This window comes from Sciurus vulgaris (assembly GCF_902686455.1).
Source record: "Sciurus vulgaris genome assembly, chromosome: 18".
In the NCBI taxonomy this organism is placed as follows: Eukaryota; Metazoa; Chordata; class Mammalia; order Rodentia; family Sciuridae; genus Sciurus; species Sciurus vulgaris.
In genome coordinates, this window is record NC_136479.1 from 20,610,344 (window position 1) to 20,622,901 (window position 12,558).

At 54.7% G+C, this 12,558-nt stretch overlaps 1 protein-coding gene across 1 annotated transcript in view; it reads right to left on the bottom strand.

Annotated features, from left to right (window-relative positions):
* The window catches only part of GTF3C1 (general transcription factor IIIC subunit 1), a 68,054-nt gene that overhangs the window by 33,133 nt on the left and 22,363 nt on the right, over positions 1-12,558 (bottom strand). The window contains 2 exon segments of the mRNA XM_079121457.1: positions 486-647; positions 11,952-12,075. Coding sequence (XP_078977583.1) covers positions 486-647; positions 11,952-12,075 — 286 coding nt within the window.

Below are 12,558 nucleotides of genomic sequence, written 5' to 3' on the forward strand. Positions count from 1 at the left end.
GGTGGGCACCAATTAATCCGCTGGGGGCCCAGGGAGAACAAAAAGGCAGAGGACAGGTGAATTCACCCTGTCCCTCTTCTGAAGCTGGGGTGGTGGGACGTGAGAGCTCCAGGCTCTGGCCTTTGGGCTACAGGCTCCAGCTGCATGGGGCAGGTCTGCGGTAGGCCTTCCCAGCCTCCATGATCACGGAGCCGACTCCCCTGAATCTCGCTCTACATACGGCCGACTGGTCTGCCTCTCCAGGGAACCCCAATGCATCCCACTTTACAGATGGGGGAACGAGGCTCAGAGACCTAGCTAACGGTACCCAGCAAAAGGCCACCAAGGCGTCAAGCAGGAAACTGGCCCTGAAGCCGAAGCCCCCAAGGGAACCGCGGTGCTTCCCATGGATCCACACCCTCCCGCCAGAGCTGGCACCCACGTGGGGTGCATCCGCGACGCCAATGCTCAGGAGCGGCATCTGAGCTGCGAGGCAACGGACTCACTGAGCTCGTAGGTCTGCGTGAGCATGTCCCGCTCGAACACGATGTCCACCGGAGGCAGCCCCTTGGAGAGGACCTCCTCGTCGTCGTCGTCATCGTGGTCATCCTCCACCTTGCGCTTGAACTCCTTCAGCAGTTTGAGGCAGCGAACCATGACATCGGTGCCTGGGAACAGGAGCACAGGGTTCACAGCCGTGAGGACACTGGGCCTGAGATGTCACCACAGACTCCGCAGAGAGACGGTCACCCTTCCGTGCCTGTGGGTTCGCAGCTTGGCCGACCCGAGATCTGAAAATGGACTCCACCAAACGACTTTCGGCTGTTATTACAATTAATTAGGGGACAAGGAGAAGCAGGTGAAAGGAACCATGAAGTACCCTGCTGGTCCAGCGGACAGCAGCCTCTCCTGCTGGATGGCAGCTCTGGGGGAGGACACGTGCCCGTCCCTGCCCTTCTCTTCCCAGCACCCAGGACAGGACCACGGGGAGGCGTCACCAACATCAGTGGGTCGAGGACTGTCGTCTGCTCCTGCTCTAAGATACGCCCCACCGCTGGCCTCAGGTCACGTGGCCTGCCTCCTGAAGACTTGTGGGGACCTGCCCTGCTCTGGTCCTGAGCATGGCCTGCAGCCTGGAAAGTCGGGCTGGGCAGGGAGGCTGAGGAGGCGGCACGGGGACCGCAGGTTGTCACTGGGCATCAGGAGCCAGAAGAGGCGCTGTGGCTGGCCTCCCCGTCACCGCTGAGCCTCGTGTGGGCCCAATGCCCTCCAAGGAGCAGAGCGACTCCGCGGACGGGCCCGGGGTGTGCCGCTCGGCCTGTCCCCAGGCACCGCCAGTTCCTCTACCATCGGTTCCAGCCACACTTTCTTCGTATCCATCAGACAAGTCAGTCCCATTTCATTGACCCAAACTGTCTCTGCACTTTCTCAACACCAATCCCGGGAACGTTCCCTTTCCCCAGTTACGTCAAGCACACCTCCACTCTGGAGAACCTCGTGTCGGAGCAGCCTGGCCCAGGGGTTGGTACCCGACTCCTGCTCCAGAGCTGGGTGAGCCCTGACCCTGTGGGCCCAGGCGACAGGCCGGTTGACCTTCCTCAGCCTTAACCATCTTGCTAGAGACTGTACTGGGCCTCCTGGGGGCGTGGGGGCATCCGAAGAAATAACAGGCAAGGGAGGGCAGGTCTGCTCCCTGCTTCCAGGGGACCGTGGACCCACCTTCGCCAGCCCTCACACCACACCTCTCACAGCTCTGGAGTTTGACCAGCCTGAGCATTTCAATTCTGGGGGGCTAGGGATGCAGCTCAGGGGCAGAGTGCCTGCCTAGCATGTGTGAGGCCCGGGCTCCGTTCCCAGCACCGCCAAAACAAAAAAACAAGACAAAACAAAACCCTCAATTTCTATTACTGAAATCCCCTCAGATCTTATGTGCCATTTCTGAGGAACCTGTTCTAGAATATAAGTCCGCTAAAGCCAAAAGTCAAAAGGTCCCAGTGAGCCACTGGTTAGCACATGCACCCCAGGGCAGCTACTCCCCCTCCACCTGAGCCGCACCATTGGACCCCGTGCAGGGCTGGCTCTCCAGGAACACAGGGCTGGAGAAACAGAGCCAACCAAACGACCATGCCTGAGGAATCTCCTAAAGACACAGCGCCCCAAGGTCAGCAGTTCAGCACAAAGGAATCCTGCGGGTCTTCAGTGCTGGAGACCCAGGGCAGCTGAAGGACCCAGAGGAGGCGGCAGGGGACTCCTCACCCTGTAAGACCAGCACCAAGCAGGTTGGTACCCCACAAGTCACTGTTGCTTTAAGAAAAAGGAAACTGAGGCTTAGTGGGATCATGAGACCTAAAGGATCTCCCCCTTGGGCCACTTGGCTCGCCTAGAATTTCAAATCCCATCAGACAGCACCGTTCCCTGGAAGAGAAGACCAGGGCGGCGTGAGATGGGCACCAGAGCCCGCACGTCCGTTCTCGGTGAGAACTCTCATCTGGACGCCTGTGACTGAGGAACCTCGGAAAGAAATCAGGGCGAGACCGAGCAAAGGAGCGCCAAAGGAGCGCCAAAGAAGCGCCCAAGGAGCGCCCAAGGAGCGCCCAAGGAGCACCAAAGAAGCGCCAAAGGAGCGCCCAAGGAGCGCCCAAGGAGCGCCCAAGGAGCGCCAAAGGAGCGCCGGGCGGACGTCCCCCTCAAGGGCCACAGGCAGGGAGGGCTGCTGGGAGCTGCCTACGAGGGTGGCATGAATTCAGTCACCACTCGGCGCCCACCCCACGCCCCGCTGCGTGGAGCCAGGCTGACTGCTGAGGTGGTCTGGGGCACCACCATGCAAGGCCACCCGGGAGGGATGCAGGGACCTAACAGAGCTGGAAGCCCAGACTCAGGGCAGCCAGCAACAATGGTGGAGGGCACTGGCGGGGCGGAAGCGTGGGCTGCAGACTCAGCCCGTGTGCTGGGGACCTGCCTCTGCCAGCTGTACCACCTCGCCTAGGGAACGTGTCCTCTGCACCTCAGTTTCCTAGGCTGTGAAATGGGGACACACATAGTATCTTAGGACACCATGTGGCACAGAAGCAGTGCTCAACAGCTCAACGCTGGTCACTGCTTCTGTTCCCACTATCATTACTGTAAAACAGCATTTGAGGATCAAATGTCACACCTAGTCACCTGGACTGAAAATGTCACAAGACTGCCTGGGGCCTTTAATTCAATTTGCTTCCACAAACATTTACACAGCACTGGGTCCAGACAGGCACAGAAGAGAGGTTCCCTGTACCCGCACAGGGCTCCCGGGAGTGGCCAGCAGCGCGTGGAGGGCGCTGGGCCTGGCATCTCAGAAGCCTTGGCTCCACCTCTCGGAGCCTCGAGAAAGCAGGCTGATTCCAACACGCCGGGGGAGCGGGTGGCAGGACGCAGCGAGGAGAGCCCGAGGCCCAGCACACCCTCCCTGGCTGGACGGCCGCGTGAGGGGCTGTGCCCACCGAACAGGCCACCCTGCCCTCCCGGCTCTGCTTCAAGCACACAGACATGGACTTGAGAAATGGCAGGATGTCACCAGCAGGGGCCAGACAGGGAGTGACACTGGGGTTTACTAAAGGTGTCTGCCTGGGCAGAGGATGACAGGCACTGCAGGCAGAGGGGCAGGTTGGGCCAAGGGACGGGCCCGCTGGAGAGGGAAGGAGGGCAGGCCGGGGGCCAGGCTGGGCAGCAGGGCCTACAGAAGGTCCGAGCCGCCATCTTTGTTTTGTAGTTGTCTGGACCAGCTGAAGCTCTTCCTGTGGTGACCACAGGGAGCGAGGAGACCTGCAAAGGAGGCCAGACCTGCACACCTGGGGCCTTGGAGTGTCCTCGCCAGCCTCCTATAGCCCTGTCCCTGTGCTCAGGCCCCGGGCCTCACCTACCAACCTCCCTTTCTCGGGAGTCCAGCTCGGCCTCTCGTGGGAGCTGCTGGAGGGGACTGAGTGTGGTACAGCCTCAAGAGTCACCGTCTGGGTCCAAATCCCCACATGAGCACTGACCTGGCTGTGACCTCAGGCATGGGATGGTGGCCTGGCGAGGTCAGAGCAGAATGAAACAAGTCCATTGGCAGGGCATCTGGCGAGTCACCTGGCTTCCCACCTGGCCACCAAGCGGGCTCACAGCGGGCGTTACTGCCCACTTCCCACCTCTGCGCACCCCCAGGGCAGCACAGGGGCTCTGAACTACACAGGAAGCCAGGGCAGCAACAGGAAGGCACACGCGGCCTGTGAGGTCTAGGGAGTCAGGTGAGCGCTCCTGGCCTAGAGTCTCAAGGTCGTCACAGAACACCCACCGCAGGCGTCGCCTCCCAAATCCTTGGGCCGAGCTAGTGACTGGCACAATTAGGCTCCCAAGTTCTCCAAGTGGGACCCGTAGACGGGAAGGGCTGTGTGTGTACTGTGCAGCGCTAACTCCCATGATCTCCTGCGCCAGGGGTCAAGAAGGGGACACTGCAGTCACCTTCCTGGCCTCCTTGCATGCCTGTTGCCGGGCTGGTCACCCTAGGACATCCGTCCGCTCACGAGCTCCTGCCCTTGCCTTCAGTCCTGCCCAGCTCAGGAAGCAGACCCTTCAGTTCCCCCGGATCCTGGGCCACCAGCTGGCCACACCCTGGAAAGAGCCAGGAGGAAAGTCTCACTAGCCCCTTTCAGGGGTCAGTCATCAGAGGTCTCTGTGTCTGCCCTGTCGTGGACCCCGCCTGGCCCTCGCTCCCGGATCGCTCTTGTCCTAACAGCTTGGGTGGACCCTGCTTGCTTCCTGGCTGAGGGAGGCCCGGGGTCCCACTGTGGGCAGGAGGGAGTGACCAAGGCCGCCCCCAGGTGCCCCTTGGAGAGCTGCCCCGCCCTGCAGAAGTTCAAGGCCAGGAATTCAGGCCCTTGTAAATTTCACTTCCCTCCCAAGTTCTTGATTTTAATAGTTTTGCCACATTAAAATGTTCTTGCTTCTTTATCTTAATTGTTAATACTTCTCATCTTTTAAGTAGTGTCTTTTCCTTTTGTCACATTTGAAGAGACCTTGCTTACTTTTTTATTGGTTAAGCGTAACTGCTTTCACCTTTTGCTCCCACCGTGAATTCTCTAGGTTTTTAAACCTTCTGACAATCTTTTTCTAATCTATGTTATGCTGACCCTTTATCTTTGTTTTTTTGATCCTCTTTTAAAAATTCCAGTTGTTTTTATTTTGAAGCTCTTTTAATCCTTTTAATTTACTTTATTGCACTTAGTCATTCTTAATATGACTAAATTCTCTTTTTTCTTAGGTTGTATACTTTACTCCTATCACCTTTAAATGTCACCTTTTGCCATTTTAATGATCACAACTGAGTTTGCTGTAACCTGTTACGTTTCTTGGTTTATTTTTTATTTAGAATTTTAACAGGTTTATTGAGATTCAATTCAACAACAGTGGTTCTTACAACAGCTACAGGTTTGCACCTGCAGCAGGCTGCGTAGAACCCTCTCAGCACCTCCAACCCTTGAGCTACCAGTTCTCCCCCTCAGCCCGCCTGTGCTCGGCACTGACAAACACGCCTCTGGACCCTCGTTCTGGACTTCACCACAGACAGAATCCTACTGTGATGGCCTTTTCCTCCATTGTAGTCTCGGCCCCCTGTGGAAGATCGGTGGTCCACGGACAGGTGCGTGACTTCTGGACTCTCGTAAGTCCACTGATCTGTTCTTGTTTCACATTCTCTGTCCTGATTATGACTGCTGTGCAGTAAGTTTAGAAAGTGGGAAGTGGGAGTTCTCCGGCAGGAACAGGAGAACCCTCTGTCAGGGCTGTTTTAGCTTCTTCTTGGGTCTCCTGTGATTCCTTAGTAATTTTAGGACCAGCCTGTCAATGTCCAAAAGAACTCAGCGGGGACTCAGATATGGACTGTGTTGAATCAGGTCAGCCTGGGGTTATAATCGCCTTAATGATGTTAAGTCCTTCTGTCTTCCTATTTACTCAGATCTTACATTTCCATGGTGTTTAAAGTTTTCAGAGTATGCATTTTGTACTTTTTTTGTTGAATTTATTCCTAAATTAGTGTGAACAGAATTGCTTTCTCAATTTGATTTTTAGCTTGTTCATTAAAAGTATACAGAAACACAGAGGGTTTTCCTATATTGAGTTTGTGTCCTAAAGTCTTGCTTAGTGTTTTCTTTTTTTTTTTTTTTAAATACTATTTTTTTTTTTTTTTTTTTTTTGGAACCAGGGATTGAATCAGAGGCACTTAACCACTGAGCCACATCCCCAGCCCTTTTTTATATGTCATTTAGAGACAGGGTCTTCCGGAGTTGCTTAGGGCCTTGCTATGTCTGAGGCTGGCTTTGAACTTGCTATCCTCCTGCCTCAGTCTCCCGAGCCTCTGGGATTACAGGTCTGCACCACCATGCCTGGCGCTCGGTGATTATTTTTTAAGAGCCACAGGGCAGCAGCCTGGGGCGTCCACAGCATCAGTAGGTTTAAGTACGGACGCGTCCCCACCCCCAACACCGAAGTCGCCTTGACACTGAACCTGGGAAGCCCCTCAAACGACCACCTCAGTCTTTGTCCCCAGAAGCACACCAGCCAGGAGCTTCCAACTGGGAGCGTGCAGGAGGGACGGCCAATTAACTTGTTTCTCTTCCTCTTTTTCTCACTACAATTTAATAAACACAGGGCGACTGGTAAACACTTGAAAAATAGCTCAAATTTGCAAAACAGAGCAATTCAGGGTGACTGTTTTCATTACCAAGGTTATTTTTGCTTTTTGCAAGACAGATCACTGCAGCCTCAGGGGCAGAAAAATATGCATGTGAAATGTGCTAAATCCAAAATCTTTGTAAGGGACTCTAGAAACAATTCATACAAACCCTGGCACACCTATGAATTTACATGAAGCCATGCATCATCTTTATTTATTAGTTAAGTCTTCTCTATTCCATAATGCCTTAGAGGTAAGGGTCTATGTTAATTTCGCCAAAGAACAACAAAGCTCAAGGCAAAAACCCCAAAACCAAAAACCACAACAGAAAACCCTACACCCGGCACCCCTTGTCTCCTGCATAGGGAAAGTAAATGAAGTGGCACTTAATTGAATTAAATTTGCTGAACATTTTTTAGCACCAACTCTACCAAGCAGACTGCGCAGGCACTACAAGTATAAAGCATGCACCCTCCAGGAGCTCAGGGCCTACCAGAAAGCCACACAGGTAAATACCCAGACGCCATGGGCCACGGAAGCGAGGGAGGTGCTGGCGATGAGCCAGGTTTCCGGGCAGAGCAGCAGAGAGCAGGGTAGAGAGACCACAGGGAACAAGACGAGCCTCTTGCAATCAAAAGAGGCTCAGCGGTCAGAGCGCGTGGGCCAACCTCAACGCTCTGGCTGCCACCATCTTGGACTCCCACCTCAGTCCTGCACCAGGGGCCAAAGCCATCACTATCTGTCAGAGTTAGGCTGACCCTTCTTCCGGGAAGTCCCGTGGTGGAGCGCTCCTGGTTTGATCCATAGCACTGGGGCGGGTACACTTCAGTGTTGCTCAATTTTATTTTTACTTGAAGTCGAAAGTCAGACTTCTTAGGTAAAAATCCCTGATTTTTAAATGCTGGCAACGAACTCAATGAGAACACTGTGGGCCGCACACAACACACCGCCAGGGTGTGACCCCTGCTCCATGTGCACCACTGCCTGTGAGCCTCAGCAACCCTGGAAAGTGGGTGCAATACCCCGGATGATCCAGGTGCGGGAACTCAGGCGTACAGAGGTCAAGTAACTGGCTGAAGCCACCCTAAAAGCAAGCAACGGAACCAGGCCCGTCTCTCTTCAAAGTCCACTCAGGCATCTGTTCACTGCATGCGGTCAGTGGAATTTCCAGAGGCCTCTGGCCTGGGAGATGCTTTTTTCCATGGTTGCCTGCCCAGCAAAAAAAGGTTCTTTAAAAACCTAAGGTTCCTCCTTATTTGCTCTCTACTTTAAAGACAAAATCACTCAAGTGTGTTTATTTTTAATGCCTTTCTTCCAGGGATCAGGAAATAAGCCAGGGATGGTGGCACACGCCTGGACTCCCAGCGACTCAAGAGGCTGAGGCAGGAGGATCGTGAGTTCAAAGCCAGCCTCAGCAACTTAGCAAGGCCCTAAGGAACTCTGAGACCCTGTCTCTAAATAAAATATTTTTAAAAAGGGCTGGGGATGTGGCTCAGTGGTTCAGCACCCCTGGTACCAAAACAAACAAAAACACCTCTGCACAAAGGGGTCAGGAAATAGATCTACAAGTCAGGAGCACTTCATGTATTCAGATCATCAGACTCCAGGCAAATACCGAGCAATCCCCTACCAGCTCAGCTCCCAGATGCCTCTCGGTCCCCAGACCCTCGCTTCCCTGTCCAGGGTTCTGCTGCCTTCTCGCTTCCCCTCTACTCAAAGGCTGACGCCGCCACTCTCCCTGTCAGCCACGCTCAGCGCGGAAGCCTTGGTCAGAGCGAGGACTGGAAGCTGAGGTCCCGTGCTAGGAGGGCTCCCGTCCCTTGCGGCTGCTCCGTCCCTGTCTGCACGCTTGTGTCGCCAGCTCCTCCACCTGACTTCACAGATTCAGGGACCACAAAATAAGAGAGGAGACAAAGGGAGGGAGGGAGGGAGAGGGAGAGATGCCTGTGTCTGCATTCCCTGGCGCCTCCTGAAGGGCAGAGCAAGCGCAGCAGGCAGCCGTACTTGGTCCGCATCGGGTGCTGGCTCTGCCCCTCCAGCACCCGTTCTAGTGAGGTGTGCTAAATGAACCCAGCCTCCTCAGGTACCTGCTATGCCCACAGTCAAGCACAGAGGACCTAGGTCAGTCTCCCTTTCTCTTCCTCTCTCTCTGTTCAGGGTACTTTACCAGAGCTATAACCCAAGTCTGTCTGTCCATCCACCTATTTATTTATTTCTTGAGACAGGGCCTCGCTAAGTTGCGAGGCTGGCCTCGAACGCACGCTCCTCCTGCCTCAGCCTCCTGAGTCACTGGGATCACAGGCGAGCACCTCTGCCACACCCAGCTCCAGGCACTGTTTTGGCGCTCATATCGTCTCCCTGGGAGCGAGTTCATTTTTCCCGTTTACTTGGATTTCAACGTGCCTGTCACTGACTGAAGCTGACTGCCAGACGTGCGCGTGAGCGCAGATCTGCTCTGTGCAGAGCAGCCGCCGATCCAGGGCCTGCCCACCTGCGCCTCCTCCCTGCCCCTCCTCCCCTGGCCAGCCCCGTCCCTCCACCAGCTCCCCTCGGCTCTCCTTCACCTGTGCCAGCTGTCTGACCCCTTTCCGACTCTCAGTTTATCCTGTCGCTTGGTGGCAGCTTCCTACAGGGAGGAGGGAGAGGGCCGAGGACGGCACGGCAGGGCTGTCCTCACGGCCACTCCTCACGGGCAACGCTGAACCACGCCTGCAGATGCGAGCTCTACTTCCTTCCAATCCTGACGGCCCTGCTCCGAGACCCCCCTCAGCACCACGAGCAGGCCTGCGTCTTCCCTTTGTCCCCGGATTCCGAAGGGTGAGGATGCTGGATCTGCTGTGGATGGAGGTCAGAGGTGGACACCCGACAGGCTTTTGATCTGGACCAGGGACACGTCCTCGCATCCCTTCACTGCCAACATCCTCCTCCCTGCGATCTTCTGAGCCTGCTCTCGAGGGTCTCTCTCCCTTTCCCCTTTCCTCTTCTGTGTTAGGTTGAGAGAAGTTTCTCCCAAAGGCCCAGCTCTTAAGGCCTGTGGTGCTACTGGGAGGTGACAGAAACTGTAAGGAGTGGGGACTCGCTGGAGGAAGGAAAGTCGCCAGGGGCACGCCCCTGAGGGGCTTCTGCCCTGTGCTCCCACCATGCTGTGCTACCTCTCCACAAGCCAAGTCACTCTGCACTGCAACCTCCAAACTGAGTCACATAAATCTTTCCTGTTTTTAAACTCATTATCTCAAGTATTTTGTTACAGTCACAGAAAGCTCACTAACATACTGTGGACCCTCTATTATGTGGGTGTTTTAAGCTTGGTCTCTTACTTTCAACTTGGCTCTCCCATTTTCCATTTCTGGAGATTTTGTTCTTCTGGGGGATGTTCTCAACTTTCCCTTATCCTATTGCCCTCCACCAAACTGTTAATGGCAACAGTCATATTTCTTTCACCTCCCAGAGCTGTTCTTGTATTTTCTGCACGTTTCTTCATAGCCTCTTGCTCCGGTTTCACAGACATAACATCTTCTCCTTCCTGAGGATTATTTTTTTAGTTTTCTTCTGCCCCTGCTTTGTTTCTGTTGTCTACCGACAAGTTAAACTGTTTCTACTAACATTCGCTCTCCTCAGTTACATGCTGAAGCATTGAAGACTGTCCAACCTTGACCCTCAGAGGTGGCACAGAGGTGGGCTCCATGAAGGGTGATGGAGCAAGGGGCGCTATTTTGTTGGGAAACCCCAAGTTTCACTATCTGTAGAACTTTGCTCTTAGACTTTGTCAGATTCTTCAGAAAAGAGGCCTCCAGCCCCTGGCCTGGGGCACTGTAGGGCTGGCTGCCAGTGTTCTAGAAATCAGTTTTAGAAGTCAAGTTCCTGTTAGGGAGCCTTGAGAGGGGCCAAGGGTGTAGCTCAGTGGCAGAGCGCTTGTCTAGCATGCACAGGTGCTGGGTTCGATCCCCAGCGCTACCCAGCTCCGAATAAAAACACACAAACCAAGCTCTCCACCTCCGGCTGCTCACTTCGGAAGCTGTGCATCTCTCGACTTTACTTGGCATCTCTTGACTTGCATTTTCTTACAGGAGCAGCAGAGGCAGCCACCTGCCCCGGGAGCTGCATGTGAGGTTGTGCAGCCCAGAGCAGCGCAGCTGTGCCCACGTGATCATGTGTGACCACCCGTGAATGAGGGTCCCCCTGGGCCACAGCGGAGGCTGAAAGACCCAGTGGCAGTGGCCCTGCAAGGCACTTCCCCACCTGGGCAACTGCTGGTGGAGACAGACGGACGGCTGCCAGCCACCTGAAGGCAGAGCACATGCCAGGCACAGCTCCGAGCGCTGACGTGGGGAGCATGGCGGACCTCACTGCACGCCCTGGGGTTCAGCGACGGTCCTTCTACTCACATGAATAATTGGCCCGCGCCCTGCGCAGCAGCCCACACATCCTGCTCAGGAGGTCCCGCTGCTTCGGACTTCGCGTCTCTGTGGTTCTAACAGGCCACACTGACTCCTGTCTTCTGCGTCCAGGATGCCCTTGCCGACCCAGCTCAGGAACTCTGTGGCCGGGTCCCTGACACGGCTGGAACCTGCCCCTGCTCGCCCTGTTGGGTTTCCGGCTTTCACTACGAATTCACGCTCCCACTTCATCAGCTGGGCTGCTGGTGAGGGGCGGTCACAGCGTGCGACTGCCCGGCACCCTCAGGTTTACCCACGTCCGTGCTGTGCTGTTCAAACAATGAAGCAAGATGACCCACAGTGCATTTCTCAGAGTGGATCTGCCGTTAAGTGACACGTGAACACATCAAAAAGGCTCTCTAGAGAAGGCGTGGCTTGGTGTAAGGAGGAAAAGAGGAACTGGATTTTGGACACCATGACTGGGGACACTGGGATATTGCTGGACACTAGAAATGCTTCTGTTCAGCAAACATTTCGGGGACACTTTTTTTGGTACTGGGATTGAACCCAGGGGCACTTTACCACACCACTGAGCTATGCCCCCCAGTCCCCTTTTTAAATTTTTTATTTTGAGACAGGGCCTCACTAAGTTCCTGAGGCTGGCCTTGAACTTACAATCCTCCTGCCTCAGCCTCCTGGGTCACTGGGATTATAGGTATGAGCCACCAAGCCTGCCTTGGGGGCACTTTTTACATAGAAGGTCCTGAGCCAGGCACAGGGTAGCAGACTGAACAAGGACATGAAATCGTGCTGTTACAAGGCAGAAGGTAACCCAAGAGAAAGGCTGGAGTTCAGAAGAGAGGAGGGAAAGGAGCTGGGCAGCCAGCCCAGGACACGGGGAGAGCGCCCTTTACCTTTCTTGGTCTTGCAGGGTCCACACTCAGGGTGAATCTCTTGTAAGGGGAGAGACACCACCTTGGCCAGCCCGGCGTTCAGCATGTACTGGTAGAGGCGCTTGAAGGTCCGCTCGCACAGCCCCTGCAGAGACACGATCAAAAGCCGCTGTCAGGCAGGCGTGCAAAGGTGGGCTGACTCGAGTGAAGTGACTGTCCTCCACGAGGAAATGCCCGCCACTCCCGAGGAACGACTGCCAAGCCACGTCGTCAAGGGAGCCAAACAGGCCCAGGGCAGCACTGCAGAGACTTCTGACTCTACAAGGGGGACAGGAGCTGCTAAGGAGATCCTGAAATGTGCACAGGCTGCAATTGGGCAGGGGACTGCCCTGCACCTTCTCATGCTGCACGGTGTTTAAAAAAATGTTTTATTTGTTCTAAATAGTTGTACATGACAGTAGAGTGCATTTACGCATCTTGATGAATCATACATAAATGGAGTGTGATTTCTCATTTTCTGACTGTACATATTACAGGATCACATGCCCACGCAGTCAGGTATGTACCACACTGATTTTAACCACAGGAGAGTAACACACACACACACAAGCAGGGGAGCAAACAAGAA